The sequence below is a fragment of the Equus przewalskii genome, chromosome 8 (assembly GCF_037783145.1).
Source record: "Equus przewalskii isolate Varuska chromosome 8, EquPr2, whole genome shotgun sequence".
Lineage (NCBI taxonomy): Eukaryota > Metazoa > Chordata > Mammalia > Perissodactyla > Equidae > Equus > Equus przewalskii.
This window is the reverse complement of record NC_091838.1, coordinates 83,570,851-83,586,929: the sequence shown is the minus strand read 5'-3', so window position 1 is coordinate 83,586,929 and position 16,079 is coordinate 83,570,851. Positions and strand designations below refer to the sequence as shown.

General features: G+C 55.6%; 1 protein-coding gene across 10 annotated transcripts in view; it reads left to right on the top strand.

Moving 5' to 3' along the window:
* TOP1MT (DNA topoisomerase I mitochondrial) overlaps positions 1-16,079 on the top strand; it is a 35,917-nt gene that overhangs the window by 13,024 nt on the left and 6,814 nt on the right. For 8 of the 10 annotated variants that reach the window (XR_011543537.1, XR_011543535.1, XR_011543538.1 and 5 more), the window contains 11 exons: positions 419-534; positions 3,269-3,390; positions 5,516-5,638; positions 6,193-6,380; positions 7,200-7,344; positions 7,707-7,850; positions 8,067-8,252; positions 10,675-10,743; positions 11,041-11,155; positions 11,818-11,945; positions 12,471-12,565. Coding sequence is in view for 6 of the 10 variants with exons in the window: in XM_070632125.1 (XP_070488226.1) it covers positions 419-534; positions 3,269-3,390; positions 5,516-5,638; positions 6,193-6,380; positions 7,200-7,344; positions 7,707-7,850; positions 8,067-8,252; positions 10,675-10,743; positions 11,041-11,155; positions 11,818-11,945; positions 12,471-12,565 (1,431 nt within the window). In the remaining 4 variants the exon portion in view is untranslated. Of the gene's footprint in view, positions 1-418; positions 535-559; positions 877-3,268; positions 3,391-5,515; positions 5,639-6,192; positions 6,381-7,199; positions 7,345-7,706; positions 7,851-8,066; positions 8,253-10,674; positions 10,744-11,040; positions 11,156-11,817; positions 11,946-12,470; positions 12,566-16,079 lie in introns of those variants that run through there. The other 2 variants (XM_070632128.1, XM_070632129.1) reach the window with 2 other exon arrangements.

Sequence of the window (16,079 nt, the reverse complement as noted above, 5' to 3'; positions counted from 1 at the left end):
CTTGATTTAGCAGAGGAAATGGTTGCAAGCGCAAACCATCATGGCTCCAGGAGGGGCCTCCAGAGATGGTCCGGGGGACTCTGGGCTGGCCTTCAGGGGACCGAGCTGGGTACGGCCCTTGGAGGAGTCCCCCTGCCCTTTCCCCACAGCTGGGCTCATGCACCTGTGCTGACTGGCCACTTCGTGCACATCTGAGCTGGGTGGAGAGGGAGGTGTGGTCACTGGACTAGGACTGTGGTCTGAGGTCGCCCCTAGCTGCCTGCCTGCCTGCCTGCTCAGCTGTGTGGTAGAGGCCACAGCGCCCGCCTGTGTGGAGTCACAGAGGGGAGTCCGTGAGGGACACACAGAAAAGGCTTGACCCTGGCTGGCACGTGGTGCAGGTGCAGTGTGAGGAAAAGCAGACCATCTTGTCCTCCAGGTGGGAAGAGGAGAAGAGCCAAGATGGAGTGAAATGGAAACAGCTGGAGCACAAAGGCCCGTACTTCGCTCCCTCATACGAGCCCCTTCCTGATGGAGTTCACTTCTACTATGACGGTGAGGACCCGCCCCAGTGACCTGAGGGGAGCGCATGCGCCTGCGGGCGAAGGCAGTGTGGTGTCCGGTGACCTGGAGCAGACAGAGAGCTGCCTCTGGCCTGTGCTGCTCCGCCTGCTGGCGCTCCGCCTGCATCCCCTGGGGGAGGGTTATGGAGTTGGCGTTGGGCCGCCCCGTGCTGGCAGCACTCCTCGTCGGTCAGACGGTCGGCCCCTGGGAGATGCGCTGGACCTTTGCTTAGGCTCCAGGAGAGGCCACTGCTGGGTCTGGGATTCAGAGCCTCCCTCGCTCTCTCGGGCACCTGCAGCCTGGCACCCTCTCAGAGACCGCTGGTGTGTACAGGTAGTTGGCAGTTGGAGGGGACACACGTTGGGCGCACGGTGGGCCAAGTGTGGTGGGGTGTGCGCTGTCCCCCAGTTCTGTCACCTGCCTTCCTGCTGTGCCCCAGGCTGGTGTGGGCTGTGTCCTAGACTGGCCCTCTGGGCGTGGCCAGGTTTCTGCGTCCTGGCTGTTTGGACTGTGCTGCTCACAGGGTCCCAGTTTCTGCTCCTTCATGAGAAACTGGGCTGGGTACTGCAGGGCTGTGAGCGCTGAGCCACCCTGGGGGTCAGAATGTGGGACTTGTCCGACTCCTCCCGAGGGCTTGGGGTCAGTGGGCCCTTTTCTCCACCGCTGCCTTGGCCCTCGTGCTCGCCATCTCACTGTGGCAGGAGCTCTTGCCTGGTCCTGTGCTGCTGGTTTTACCTGTTTCAGCCCACTTTCTGCGTCTCTGCTAGAGCAGTCCTGAAGACAGACCTCCTCTCCTGGGTCAGACCAGGCCCTCGGCAGCACCTGTGTGCACATGGGCACATGCACTCATGTGCAAATGCGTGCCTGTGCGCACACACACGTAGGTGTGCCCCCATGCAGGCACCCATGTGCAGGCGCATACACCCATGCATGTATACGCACACACAAGCCCCCATGATACCTGCAGTCGCCCTGTCTGTGCGTGGGCCAACCTGGCCACGCCGCTCCTCTGCTTCCTGTGCAGCCCCCTCCAGGCTCGCCCTGACTGCTGGCAAGTCCCCCTCCTGCAAGGCGGCCATGCAGGGAGGCCTCCCTCTATGGCTGGGGCTCTGGGAGCACTTAGCACCTGGAGAATCGTGTGACCTCCCGTGGGCTCCTGCCCAGTCACGCTCACAGGCATGTCCTCAGTAGATGCTCAGCCAGGACTCAGCCACATTTTTTCCTTGCTTACTGCAACTTGGTTGATGTACTTTTTGGCTTAGAATCTGTTTCTCTGAGCTTGACTGTAAATTCCATGACAGGCTGTGCTGTCACTGCTGCGTGGGCACCTTGTGGGAACAGCGCTGCGGCAGGCAACCCAAGGGCCTCGCTGCACCAGCTCTGTGCCTGGAGCAGCCCTTTGCCGCGGCCTGCTGCCCCTCTGCCTCTCCTGCTCCATGAGAGCCTGCCTCCACCAGATGGGAAGGAAGTGGGAGCCAAGGCTGGCCTGCGCCGGCCCAGCCCCGGAGGGAAGGCGTGTTTGCAGGTCAGAGGACGGGGAGCCGAGCCCCTTGGGCCGTGGCTGCTCATAGTGTCCTCCGTCCTCCTGAGAAGCTAGTTTGGGGAGGAACTTTGCTGTTTTATCATGAATGCCTTTTTCCTTATTACCAAACTAATGCATATGTAGTTTTCCAACATATTGTTATGAAAATTTTCAGACATACAGGAAAGTTGGAGGAGCTTCATGATGAATACCCCACCCCCACAGTTACGTTCCCGCTGCTTAACCGCCTGTTCGTCGTTGGCACGCCTCTTTAATCCCTGCTGATTTTAGAATAAAATGTAGAAAATAGTTGGGCAAAGAGGTGAAGATGTGTAAAAGGTCACAACACCTACAGTTATTCATGTTTTCTACTTTGAAGACTAACTTTTATTTTGCTTATAATTATGTGGAAATTTGTGTGTTTTAAAATCGCAGGGGGCCAGCCCCCTGGCCGAGTGGTTAAGTTCGCGCGCTCCGCTGTGGTGGCCCAGGGTTTCGCCGGTTTGGATCCTGGGCGCGGACATGGCACCACTCATCAGGCCACACTGAGGCGGTGTCCCACATGCCACGACTAGAAGGACCCACAACTAAAATATACAACTATGTACCGAGGGGCTTTGGGGAGAAAAAGGAAAAATGAAATCTTTAAAATTGTTCTTGAACCATAAGTTTCCATGTAAGTGTGGTAGCAAAATAAAATGTTACAGCAGGAAGAATGTGAATAATGGTGGCCGCAGAACGCAAAGCTCCAGCACCTACTCGAGGATGCTTACAGTGGCCACCCAGACACAGGGGCACCAATCTTTTTAAATTTAGAATGTGCTTCTGAGCTTTAAAAAACTAGAATGCCGGGGCTGGCCCCGTGGCCGAGTGGTTAAGTTCGCGCGCTCCGCTGCAGGCGGCCCAGTGTTTCGTTAGTTCGAATCCTGGGCGCGGACATGGCACTGCTCATCAGACCACGCTGAGGCAGCGTCCCACATGCCACAACTAGAAGAACCCACAACGAAGAATACACAACTATGTACCGGGGGGCTTTGGGGAGAAAAAGGAAAAAATAAAATCTTTAAAAAAAAAAAAAAAAAAACTAGAATGCCTTGCTCTTGGTTCAATATGTAATACAGTGTGATTTAAAAGAGCAGAGTTATGCAGGCTGGGCGTGGGGCAGGGTGGCTCCTACATCAGCACATCTTCTCATGTCCCCAGGAAAGCCCGTGAAGTTGAGCTTAGCAGCCGAGGAGGTTGCCACGTTTTATGGGAAAATGTTGGATCATGAATATACAACAAAAGAAGTTTTCCAAAATAATTTCTTCAGTGACTGGCGGAAGGTACGTGCTGTGGGCAGCGCGACAGCTGTCCTGGACCCCACACCAGGGCCAGGTGCCGTCAGCTGCTGCCTCTTGTGGCCTGACTGAGCTCTTGCTGGCCACCCTCTTTTCTCAGATGGCCTAGTGCTCTGTCGACATTGCCCTGCCCGGCCTCTCCTCTCTCAGGAGCCGCTGGAGAGGCAGGCAGAGGGAGCGAGCCAGATTTGTCTTGACCTTGCCCCAGGTACAGCTGCAAGGACAGGGATGGCTCTCAGAAGGAGAGATGGCAGGAGGCCAGCAGTGGCACCTTCTGGCCCTCAGGAAACAAACATTTGGCAGGAAGTTCTTTGAAGATAAGGTGCTATGTTAAGGCTGTTTTCTTATTTTAGAAAATTGAGTTAGGCATGAGTCTGCACTAATCTTGGCAAACAGCTCAATCGAGTTTCCCATGTGCATGCACCCTTGGGACTCCACACAGAGAATGGCAGAACGCTCCAAGGCCCTTCCCAGGACCTCTTTCAGCGTGACACCAGCGCAGTCCATCCCAGGGTGCTGGCTGTTGCTGGCGTGCTCCACTGTGGGCACACACACCACGTGTCCATTTCTCCATCGTCGGGCATCTGGGTCCTTTCTGGGTTTTGGTTGTCACAAGGGAAGCTGCCAAGGACATTCTGGCCCAGGTCGTTGTGTGGACTCGAGCACTGACCTCTTCGCAGGGACCAAGGGTGGGAGGCTGGGTCACAGGCTGTCTGTGTCTGGCTGTACTGGAAAGCGCCATGCAGTGTTCCCCCGCGCCTGTCCACGTGCATTCTCAGCATGTGTGCGGGGTTGCAGAGGGCCTGCGGTGTCAACCAGGCTGGGGAGCGCGGTGGTCTCACTGTGGCTTGACCTTGCTTTTCCCTAATGACCAGAGATGGGGGCATCTTCTTGTGTGCTTATTTTCCCATTTCCTTTTGTGAACTTATGTTCATTAAAAAATTGAGTTGCTGGCATATTCCTTACTGGTCTGTAGGAGTTTTTCGTGATGTCTTCTGGATGCAGGTTCTCTGTCAGATGCATGGAGTGTGAATCTTGTCCCGCAGTCTGTGGCCGTCTCACCTTCTCTCTTTGGATGAAGAGAAAAGTTTCATTGGTCAGTTCAGTTTAGCAGTGTTTGATCAAAGATATGATTTGTGAATATTTTCTTCCAGTCTGTGGCTTATGTTTTCATTTTCTTAACAGTGTCTTTTGAAGGTCAGGAGTTTTAAATGTTGGGAAGTCTCATGTATTCTTTTTTGTAGTAAATTGTGTTTTGGTGTCATGTCGAGGAACCTTTGCCTTAACCTGAGACCGCAGAGGTTTTTCTGAGCTGTTTTCTTGAAGTTTTAAAGTTTCAGTTTTTATTGTAGGTTTGTGTGCACTTAGGTCAACACCTGAGCTGATTTGGGTTGCTGTGAGGTGCAGCCCGGAGCGCCTTCTCTGCATGTGGTGTCTTACGGTCCCGCACCGCTTGTTGAAGGCCCTGCTTTCCTGTCCGTCCACACCTGGGTCTGTCTGGACTCTGCTCCTCGGCCTCGATGCCAGCACCACACTGCCCTCGTGCCTGCAGCTCTGGGGGAAGGCTTGAGTCTGGTTGTGCTGGTTGTCTAGCTTTGTTCTTCTGTCAGTGCTTCTTTCAGTCACTGACAGCGATGAAGGCAGAGGTGCACAGATGCAGGTCTGCAATACATCTGTGTAACAGTGGTGCAAAGTGGGCAGGACCTGAATAGTGAGTGAGGGACGCCGTCAGTCCTGTCCACGTGTCCACAGTCCACATGCAGCCTGGGTGGGGGCTGTTCTTCAGAGGAGGCCATGTGGGCCAGCTCAGAAAGCCACCAGGAGGAAGCTCAGGACCTTGGCTCACCACCTGCCCTCTTGCCTGAAAAGCCGCTCTTGGTGGGATGGCTGTGGAGGCTGTTAGTTCAGTGGGGTGGCCTTGGCGCTGTCTGCCCAGAGTCCGTTCCTCCTCCTCCTGGGATGTCACGACTGTCCCTGTGGAATGGGCCCCTAGCTGGGGGGGGAGGTTGGGAAAGGGTCCCTGACACCCACGTGAGTGATGTCGGCATTCCAATCATGAACATGCCTGCTTTAGGTGATGAAAGTGTGTACATCTGTGGTTTTGGTGCAGGAAATGACAGCAGAAGAGAGGAAAATCATCAAGCACCTGGACAAGTGTGACTTCACAGAGATCCACAGATACTTTGTGGACAAGACTGCAGCCCGGAAAGCCCTGTCCAGGGAGGAGAAACAGGTCAGACTGCGTGGGCCCCGAGCAGCCGCTCCAGGCCCAGTCAGGCTCCTGGGGCCTTAGGGCGCGGGGTTGCTGGTGTGCACGTGGCCTCACGTGCAGGCTGAATAAACGACCGCATCATCTCATAAAGCTGTTTCCTATGGGGTTCTTCTAGACGAGGGTCCCCTGAGAAGATGGAGTTCAGGGGCCTCAATCATTCTGTTCTATCGCTTTCGAGTTATGTGTCTCTAAATCGGTTTAAGAAGTACTTCAGTGTTCCCAGAGCACGGGTGACAATAAGCCCGCTGTGGGAAACAGTGGGATAAATATTTACCCTCAGTGATGACAGTGGATTCAGGACGGCTGTGGGTGTGAGGGTGTGGCACCAGGGTACCCTGCTCTGCGCTCTAGGCTGTCCTCGCTGGGCCCTCCCAGGCTCCTGTGGAGAGCAAAGGGACTTTGACGAGTCTGCCTAACCCCCCAAAAGTGGGACCAAGTCCTGGGGTAACCACATGGCATTTAGGTTTGTTCTGTCTCTTCACCACTAATGTCTATGTACTATTTTGTTAATTCAGAAGTTAAAAGAAGAGGCAGAAAAGCTTCAGCAAGAGTTTGGCTACTGTACTCTAGATGGGCACCGAGAAAAAATAGGAAATTTCAAGACGGAGCCCCCCGGGTTGTTCCGGGGCCGCGGTGACCACCCCAAGATGGGGATGCTGAAGAGGAGAATCCTGCCAGAGGACGTGACCATCAACTGCAGCAGGTGTGGGGGGCGCTGCAGGACACGGCCCGGAGGGGAGCGCCGGAACCTGGATGCTTCGGGCCGTTCGCATGCCTCTGGGAGAGTGGGGTACATGGCAGGTGTGTCACTGTAACCCCACGCCTCCAGCTGGCTCTGTGAGCTGGGGGCAGGGCCCCCTTTCCTGCCAGCTGATGAGTTCTGCTGCAGCCTGTGCGTTGACTGACCCTCATTGCTCCACCGCATGCTTGAGATTTTACCCCACCAAGAAAGTTTGTCCTATTTGCAACGTTTTTTTTCCATATTTCAGATTTTTAGGGTAGTCCAATAACGTGTGACGGTTTCGAACTTACTGGAAGAAAGTTCTAGCAAGTACAGGGTGGATCACGCACTCTGTTGGTAGTTTCTATTACGTTAGCTGCAGGTGGCGTGGGGTGAGGGGCAGGCCCAGGCAGAGGGCTCCCCACAGGCCAGTGCTGTGAGGAGCCTGGCAGCAGCTGGTGTCCCTCCAGAGCTGCTGAGGCTCCTGGGGACACCTGAGGCCTCTTGGGGATGCCGTCCTGTCTCCACAGGGGCAGTGGGCAGCTGCATTACATGGCAGGCTCTGAGTGAGCCGTCACACTCCCGCGATGAGGGAGCTGAAAGAAGCGGCGGAGGCAGCAGTGGGGGGCGAGGGCTGGGGAGCTGGGCGGGCGGCCCGGAGCTGAGACTCAGGCCGAGACCTGCCCTGGGCCGCCGTGGCCGTGTGGCTGGGTGCCAGCAGTCACCCAGAGAGGGTCATTTTGCTCATATTTCAGAGAACAAGGTCTTGAAATTCTTACGTTTGGGTCACTTCTGCTGCAGGGACTCAAAGATACCCAAGCCCCCAGCAGGTCACCAGTGGAAGGAGGTGCGCTCTGATAACACGGTCACGTGGCTGGCGTCGTGGACGGAGAACATCCAGAACTCCATCAAGTACGTCATGCTGAACCCAAGCTCGAAGCTGAAGGTGAGGACGGCTGGCGGCGCCTCCCTCCCAGGGAGCCCCTCCTGGGCTCCAGAGCTCGGTGTCCACTCAGGAGGGTGGATGAGGAGACCGACACCTTCTCTAGCCTTTGGCAAGGATTTCCCTGAAATTGGTAGGAATTAACGAGCCAATTTTGAAGTCATACTGTGCTTAGTGGTCGCGTTCATGCTAAAATTTACGTTCATGCTAAATTTTGCTGAGTTTAGACTCTGCTCGCCAGCACTGCCCCTGCCCAGCAAAGCTGCAGACGGGAGGGTCGGGGGGTCTCCGTGGATTCGGGGGTGGAGCCGATGGTGTCTCCTTATCTCACAGGGTTTCTTGTGCTACTTACTCTCTTTGTTTAGGGGGAGAAAGATTGGCAAAAGTATGAAGTAGCTCGACGCTTGAAAGGGGTTGTGGATGAGATCCGTTCTCAGTATCGGGCAGATTGGAAGTCTCGAGAAATGAAGAAGAGGCAGTGCGCGGTGGCCCTTTATTTCATCGATAAGGTGCGGTGGCCCCTGGCTTCTCGGCTGCTGTGCATACAGACGCTCCAGTCACAAAGACCCAGGTGGTTGGGCAGCTGTGGGGACAGCGGGACTTCGTGTCCTGAGCTGTAACCTTGGGCTGATAGAGGGGCGTGTGTGTGCCTGCTCGTGTGTGCCCGCATGTGCGCGTGCCTGTGTACACACACCACACCCCTGACTGGGCCCACCCCTGACCAGCTGGCGCTGAGAGCCGGGAATGAGAAGGAAGAGGGTGAGACGGCAGACACGGTGGGTTGTTGCTCCCTCCGCGTGGAGCACATCCAGCTGTACCCAGAGGCCGACGGCTGCCAGCACGTTGTGGAATTGGACTTCCTGGGAAAGGACTCGATCCGCTACTACAACAGAGTGCCCGTGGAGAAGCCTGTGAGTGCCCGCGTGCGCTCAGCGGCCGGGTTCAGGGAGGGAAGCAGTCTTGTACCTCTGTATTCGCCCTTTAGCTCTGGACCTTCTTCTCGTTTTTCTCTTCAAGTCTTCAGGGAGTGTGAGAGACACGCAGCAGGAGCACACGGCCTGTTTGCCAGATCTGTCCTGCTTGGAGGCAAGGCCTGCTGTGTGTGAGAGGCTCGTCTAGGATGGAGGGGCTTTCTCCTCGTTGTGATCCTCTGGGTGGTACACTCGGGTTAGGTGTGAACGCCAACATAGGCTGAACTAGACCCCTCTCTCTAGGCGTCAGCTTCGTCATTCGCTCTTCTGGTGTTTGCGTTAGCCAGGGCCCCCGGAACAGGTACCACAACACGCAGCTCTGGAGGCCAGGGTCCCGAGACCAGGGTGTTGGCAGGGTCACGTGCTCTCTGAGACTCTGGGGAGAATCCTTCCATTCTCCCCTGGTGTCTGGAGGTGGTTGTCCATCCTTGGCATCTTGGCTCGTGGCTGCATCTCTCCAGTCTGTGGCTGCATCACTCCAGTCTCTGGGTGTGCAATGACGTGGCCGTCTTCTCTCTGTGTGTCTGTGTTTCTCCTCTTCTTACAAGGACACAGTCATGTTGGATTTAGGGCCCACCCTACCCCACTGTGACCTCATCTTAACTAATTACATCTCCAAAGACCCCTATTTCTGAAGAAGGTCATATTCTGAGGCCCTGGGAAGGACATGAATTTGGGGGGGACACTGTTCACCCCAGTACACCTGTGAAGGGTCTCCTGGCCCGGGGCCATGCAGCTCACTGTGGTATCCTGTGGTGCCCCCGGTCTCCTCTCTAAACGATGTGGTCCAGGGGTCGAGCCTGCTGGCTGACCACCGAGCCCGCAGCGCCTGGGCTGGCCCACGTTGGTGGGGGGAGGGATGAGGTCTGGAAGGATGGGTAAGTTTCTGGTCTGCAGAGGGATTTGAATGAAGAGAAATTGGAATTTGGGGAATATCCTCTCCTCCTGGAATGGTGTTCCCGAGAGTGGCAGTCGCCCTGGCTCCTGTCTGGGTGGGCACCATGCTGTAGCAACACAGAAGAGACCCAGCCCTGGCGCCGGCACCTTACAAGCACACACAGCAGCCGGGGCTGGGCCACCTGAGAACGGAGTGGGAGGTGTGGGGAGACAGTCGAGGGCGGCAGGGACGCAGCTGCTTGGGAGGCAGTGATCCAGCAGAGCCCTGCGTGCCAGGGCCTCTGAGCGGGCGGCTCTGGAATCTGTTCTTGGTCAATACCGAGTAGGATGGCGACAGGCTAGGGGAAGAGAGGCTCAGGGCCACGTTGGAGAGGAGTCAAAGCGGGAGGGGAGTCAGGTCTGTCTGCACACGGGGTATCAGGCGACCGTGTAAGATGGTACTGAGGCAGGTTTCCTAACAGAAGGTCCTCACACCGTGCCTCCATTCGGGCTGCAAGGCAAAACACCACAAACTGGGTGCCTCACAGACAGCAGGATTTATTTCTCACGTTCTGGAGGCTGGAGCCTGAGATCGGGGGCCGGCCTGGCCGTGTCCTGTGAGGGCCCCCTTCCCGGCTCATAGCCGTGCCTTCTCTCTGTGTCCTCACATGGTGGGAGAGCGAGGGAGCGCTCTGGGGGTCTCTTTTATAAGCCACTAATCCCACTCGCAAGTCTGCCACCTCTGCTGGTGGTTGGGAGAGCTGGAGGACATGGTGCCTGGGCCTCCTGCCATGTCTGCTGAGCGTGAGGGCTGTCTCGGTCACTTTGTAGCTGGTCGCCTGGTGTCCAGCCAAGTGAGGCATATTTGGAGCTGCATGGGATGTCCCCAGTGGTGGTGAGCAGCATAGCTGGCTGAAGAGACAGGGTCTAGGCCGATGTGAACCGTGAGGATGTTTGCCCGCCCCCAGAGGGACTGAAAAAAGTGAGGGTGTGCAGCGTGCGCACGGCCTGCGCAGAGCTTCTCCCAGTAGGACTGCCTCTTCGCGAGGGCGTGAGTTCCCTCTCTTGGAAGTGGCCGGTAGAGGGAAATGGGACAAAAGGGCCTTCCATGAAGGTCCCCTGAGGCCCTGTGGTATCAAGTGAGTCTGACCATGTCACCAGCACAGGCCCTGGACTCAGGGTCGCCTGGAGGAAGCCCAGCTTTGATGTTGGAGGAAGGAGCCAGGGGCGTGGGGAGGGAGAGACAGCGCCAGTCTCGTGACCACAGCACTGAGATGTACTGAGTGGCCCACGGGAGAGGTCGCGCGTTCAGACCACCTTCCTAAAAGAAAACCCGTCGCTGGTCTCCAGATTCTAGTCGCGCAGATGTCCCTTTAGGTCCTTCATTTAATTCTTCTGTTTCCTCCAGAACAGGCTGTTTCTCTCTTTTGCACATGTGAGCCTTTTTAAAGGCTCTGTTGGGCTGAAGGTCTTCTTTGTGTCCCAGGTGTACAAGAATTTGCAGCTGTTTATGGAGAACAAGAGCCGTGGGGACGACCTCTTTGACAGACTGACCGTAAGTCTGTGTGTTTTCAAAAGCAGTGTTGATGGGGGTGACCCAGGGACTGCCAGTGCTGCACGGCCTGCTCGTGTCCAGAACGGCCGGTCTGATGAGATGGGAAGAGTGTGAGCACCGAGTTAGCATGTCATTTTGCTCAAGAAGGTTGAGGGTCTCCTTGTCCTAATCACCAGCTAAAATCCCCCATCATTTCTTCCTTCTGGAAGCACAAGGCAGGGAGGCTGGGAAGAATGTTAGAAACTGTCCCCAGAGGAAACCACATCCCTAGACCCACCTTTCTTCCCCCGTGTTTAGACTACTAGCCTCAACAAGCACCTTCAGGACTTGATGGACGGCCTGACTGCCAAAGTGTTCCGCACCTACAATGCCAGCGTCACCTTGCAGGAGCAGCTGCGAGCCCTGACCAGAGGTGAGCTTGGCCCCACCTGTTCTGGGGAGAACAGGCCCTGGTCATGGGCTGGTGCTGTGTGGCCGGTGTCCAGGGGAGGAGTAGAGACCACCTGGCCCCAGGGGACACTCCAGGTTTGGATGGAGTCAGAGGTCAGGGAAGTGCTCGTCTGAGCTGTGAGTGGCCTTCAGGACCCCAGACATCTTCTATAGGATGTGTCTTACCTGCAGGGCCCACTGCTCCTGGCTCTGGCCAGCGGCCTCTCTGGGGGCCACCTCTGCTCAGCACCCCCTTCTTCAATGCGTCAACCCCACAGCCACACAGTTAGGCTTCGCCCCATCTATCGTCTGCTTCTCAGCAGAGTCGGTTTTGAAGACCCTGCCCAGCTCTGCACGTCCCCATCGTGTGTTGGAACCCTCTCCCCGCCAGCTTCTGACCTACTGCCCGGCTGTCCAAGCTCAGCCTGTCTCTGGGCCTCCGCTGGAGGCTCCTGGGTGCTGTCCTGACTCCCCTGTGGTGGTGGTCCCCAGCTGTGCTCCTGGTCTGTGGGCCCCTTGGACAGGTTGCCTACCCCTGACGCTCAGTCTTGTCCACAGAGTCAAGGTCCTCAGTGAGGGGAAGGACTCTCACATGAAGTGTTGTCCTGTGGCCACTACTTTGTAACAAACTCTCCTGTTTTTCAGCTGAAGACAGTGTAGCTGCGAAGATTCTGTCTTACAACCGAGCAAACCGAGCTGTGGCCATTCTCTGCAACCATCAGCGGGCAACTCCCAAGACCTTCGAGAAGTCGATGCAGAATCTCCAGTTGAAGGCATGCAGTTGACGCGGCAGCTCACCGTGGGAGGGCCTCTGGGTGCCAGCCACTGCGGGCTCCATCGCCAGGCTCCCCCTGCCCTGCCCTCCCAAATGCCTTGTTCACAGGCCAGGGCCACGTGGCCAGCAGAGGGGTTCCAGGCCAATCAGGGCTGCCCAGGGCCAGGTGTTGGCTTCTCTGAGGGGAGAACTGCCTAGGGGCTCCAGAGGCTGTCCTGGCTCGGCCTCTGGTGCAGAAAGGCCTCTAGTCCAGGAAGGAGGTCAGTGGAGCAGGGGCTAGGGTCTCGCTGGAGCAGGTGGTACATTTAGGGCCTTCTCCTTACCCTGTCCCCTGGCCACAGAGTGACTGGTCAGGGTCGGCCCTCCAGTACCCCTACTAGGCAAGCAGGTGCCCGTGGGGATTCAGGGCCTGCTCAGCTGGGCCCTTTCAGGGCGTAGGGGCCAGCAGGTTGTGGATGGTGGTCCCTGGGGCTGGGCCAGGTAGGGACGGGAGCAGCCCCGACGGGGCCCTCTTCCTCTGCAGATTGAGGCGAAGAAGAAGCAGGTGGCGGAGGCCAAGGCGGAGCTGAAGCAGGCTCGGGCCGGCCACAAATGCAGAGGGGACGACAGGTCCAGAAGGTGAGTGTCCTGAGGGCGCAGGCCGTTGAGTCAGGGCTGGCCGGGAGCTTTAGTTTTTCCTCTTGCCAATTCTGTGGGTTTCTTTTCAGTCATTACTTTGTGATTTTTAAAAATACAGACCATGTTATTTGTGCAAAGAAGTGAGGCTACGGAAGTGCCCGAGGAGAAGCGTGGCCCGGCCTCCACCATGCCCCGTCAGCAGTGGGCTCGCCCCCGTGCTTGGCGCAGGCGAGCTCCGGCCCGGTGCTGCTGGCTCTGTTAGCGGCTTGGTTGAGATGTGATTTTTGTGACAGCCGGTTCACCTGCTTGCTCTGTACAAGTGGTTTTGGCGCATTCACAGAGTTGTGCAACCATCATCAGCATGGATTTTAGAACATTTCCGTCACCTCAGAAGCAAGCCTCATGTCCTGAGCACTCCCCCCACTGCCCTCCCCCACTGCCCTCCCCCGGCTCCTGGACATTGCACACAGGTGGAGGTGTGCCATACGTGGACTCTGTGTCTGGCTTCTTTGAGGCAGCAGAACGTTGTGAAGGTTCATCCACGCTGTAGTGCGCGTTGGCCTCACTCCTTGTTGCCGATATTCGTTCTCTTGTCTCGATAGACGGCGTGTTGTCTGTCCGTCCATCAGTTGCTGGATATTTGCGTGGTCTCCACTTCTTGGCTTTTGTGGGTAAGGCTGCTGTGAGCACTCAGGTGTTTGTTTCTGTGTGTTTCTGTTTGGCACCTCCCTGGGAGCGGAGTTGCTGGGTCACTTGACACCTCCAGGTTGGACATTTTCAGAAGGCCCCAGGCTGGCTTCCACAGCAGCTGTGCATTCTGCGTTCTCACCACGGGGTGTGAGCTTCTGGTTTCTCCTCCTCGCCAGCACTTTACTTAGTCCCTTGTTGGGCGGGAGGTGGGCTCTCATTGTGGGTGGTTTGCGTCTCCCTGAAGGCTGAGGAGATGGAGCATCTTCCACATGCTTATTGGCTATTTGTACGTCGTCTCTGGAGGAATGTCTCTCCAGGTCCTTTGCCCATTTTCCAGTTCATCATCTTTTTACTGTTGGGTTGTAAAAGCTCATTATTTATTCCTGCTACAAGTCCCTTTTCAAATATGTGATTTGAAAATACTTTCTCCCGTCCTGTGGGTTGTCTTTTCACTTTCTTGGTGGAGTCCTTGGAAGCACAAAATTTTTAAATTTTGGTGAGTGCAATTTATTTTTTTGTTGTTGCTATTCTTTAGTGCTCTGTCTGATAAAGCTTTGCCTGACCCAAGGTCCTGTGGTGTATTCCTAAGTTTTCTCATAAGAGTGTTAGAGTTTTAGCTCTTACATTTAGGTCGTTATCCATCTTGAGTTAAGGTTTATACCTGGTGTGAGGTAGGGGTCCACCTTCGTTCTTTTGCATGTGGATCTCTTGCTGTCCCAGCACCATTTGCTGAAAGACTGTTTTCCCCACTGAGTGGCCCCGGCTCCCTGCGGAAGATCAGTTGGTTGGAGGTGTTTGGGTTTCTTTCTGGACTCTCAGTTCCGTTCATGTTCACGTCTGTGCTGGTGCTGGTACCACTGAGTCTTGGGTGCTGTAAGTTTTGAAATGGGGAAGTGTGAGCCGTCCAATTTTGTTTTCCTCTTTACAGACTGTTTTGGCTATTCAGGGGCCCTTGAAGTTCCACATGAATTGTAGGCTCAGCTTGTCACTTTCTGCCGGGAAGCCAGCACGGGCTCTGATAGGGGTTGCGTTGACTCTGTAGATCGAGCCTCCCGCTCTGTGAACACTAGGATGTCCTTTAGATATTTAGTGCTTTAGTTTCTTTCAACAAAGTTGTAGAGTATAAGTTTTGCACCTTTCTTTGGTTAAATTTATTCTGTAAGTGTTTTATTGTTTGCTGCTGTTCTAAATGGAATTGTTTTCTTAATTTCGTTTGGATTGCTCATTGCTAGCTTTGTTGGAAGTCTCCAGGACCATCCCTGGTTCAGTGATCCACTAGGAGGATCCCCAGGACCGCTCACATTGATTATAGGGCAAGAACACCCGGCAGTGGGCCCGGGCACGCCAGGTGCCAGCTCCCGAGTCCTCTCCCAGCACCCCAGGTGCTCCGGGCAGTTCAGATGCCTCAGCTGCACCTTTCTGATTTCAGAGATCATTACTGCTGCCCCCCAACCCCTGCAGGCACCAGGATTTTAGGGGGTTTTCCTTCGTGGTTACAAAATCAGTGTTCACATTCAGTCATCGTGACTTTACATTTCTTCACTTATCCTTATTCCTCCCTGAGACCTTTTGTCTGGGTTTTGTGTATGAGAGATTGAAAGCATTTCCACAGAAAAGTGTTTCTGTATACCTGAGCCAGAAAGACCCCATATCCAGCGATTGGGCAGGACGGACTCCTGGATTGTCGTGCAAGTTCTAAGTGGGTTTATGTAACGTCCAAGAGTGTGGGTTTGTTTGCTCCTGCTGATCCTGCGAGCAGCCGAGATCACATGAGCTGCATCCCACATCTGCCTGCCCCGCTGGGTGTGAGCACCGGGCACCTAGGAGCGTGGAGTCCGGCCCTGCCCCCACCGCTGCAGACTGCGCTGACCGCCAGGTCTCAGGACGAGCCTCGAGACATCCCTGGGGGTGTGTGACTGTCCCTGTGATGTGCCCTCCCGGTGTCAGAAGTGCACCACAGTCGCGCTTGATTTCCGATGGCCCCGTCAGCAAACAGGCTTCATCACGGGGGCATCTGCAGGTGACCCTGCTGGTCCAGCCACAGCCATGATGTCTGCCCAGTTTAGGGCCCTACGCAGAGCTGTCCTGAATCCGCAGGAGTCCCTGGGTCTGAGGCCTGGTCCTGGAGCCTTCGGTCCAGCTCCCCTGTGCTGAGGCTGAAACTCCCGTAGCTCACGGGGTCGGGTTTTTGCTCAGAACCCGGTCCAGACCATGTGTCTCTGAATTCACGATTCCAAGGGGACCAGCGGCTTTCCTTCTGCAGCCCCAAAGCGGAGGTGCTGCAAGTCCAAGTGACAAGGCTTCCCTGTGCCCTCATTACCTTGTCCGTCTGGAGGTTAGAAATAGGCCTGCTCAAAAATACACATCAGGCCAGAAAGCAGCCTCGGGGTCTGAGACGTCTCACCTCACAAGAGCCATGAGCAGTGCCCTCCACCCAGCGATTCAGACTCCAGAGCCGTCTCGTCTGGGGCGAGCCTCTTCTTCGCGGTGTCTCTCTTTCCCCAGAGACTCTGATAGGCTAAACCGTAGTAAAAACCATCACCGACAGAGACTCAGTGTGTCTCCAGTACTCAGAGTTGAAATTCTTTTTTTTTTTAAAGATTTTATTTTTCCTTTTTCTCCCCAAATCCCACCTGTACATAGTTGTGTATTTTTAGTTGTGGGTCCTTCTAGTTGTGGCATGTGGGATGCCGCCTCAGCATGGCTTGACAAGCAGTGCCATGTCCGTGCCCAGGATTTGAACTGGTGAAACCCTGGGCCGCCGAAGCGGAGCGCACGAACTTAACCACTTGGCCCTGGGGCAGCCCCCTTAGAGTTGTAATTC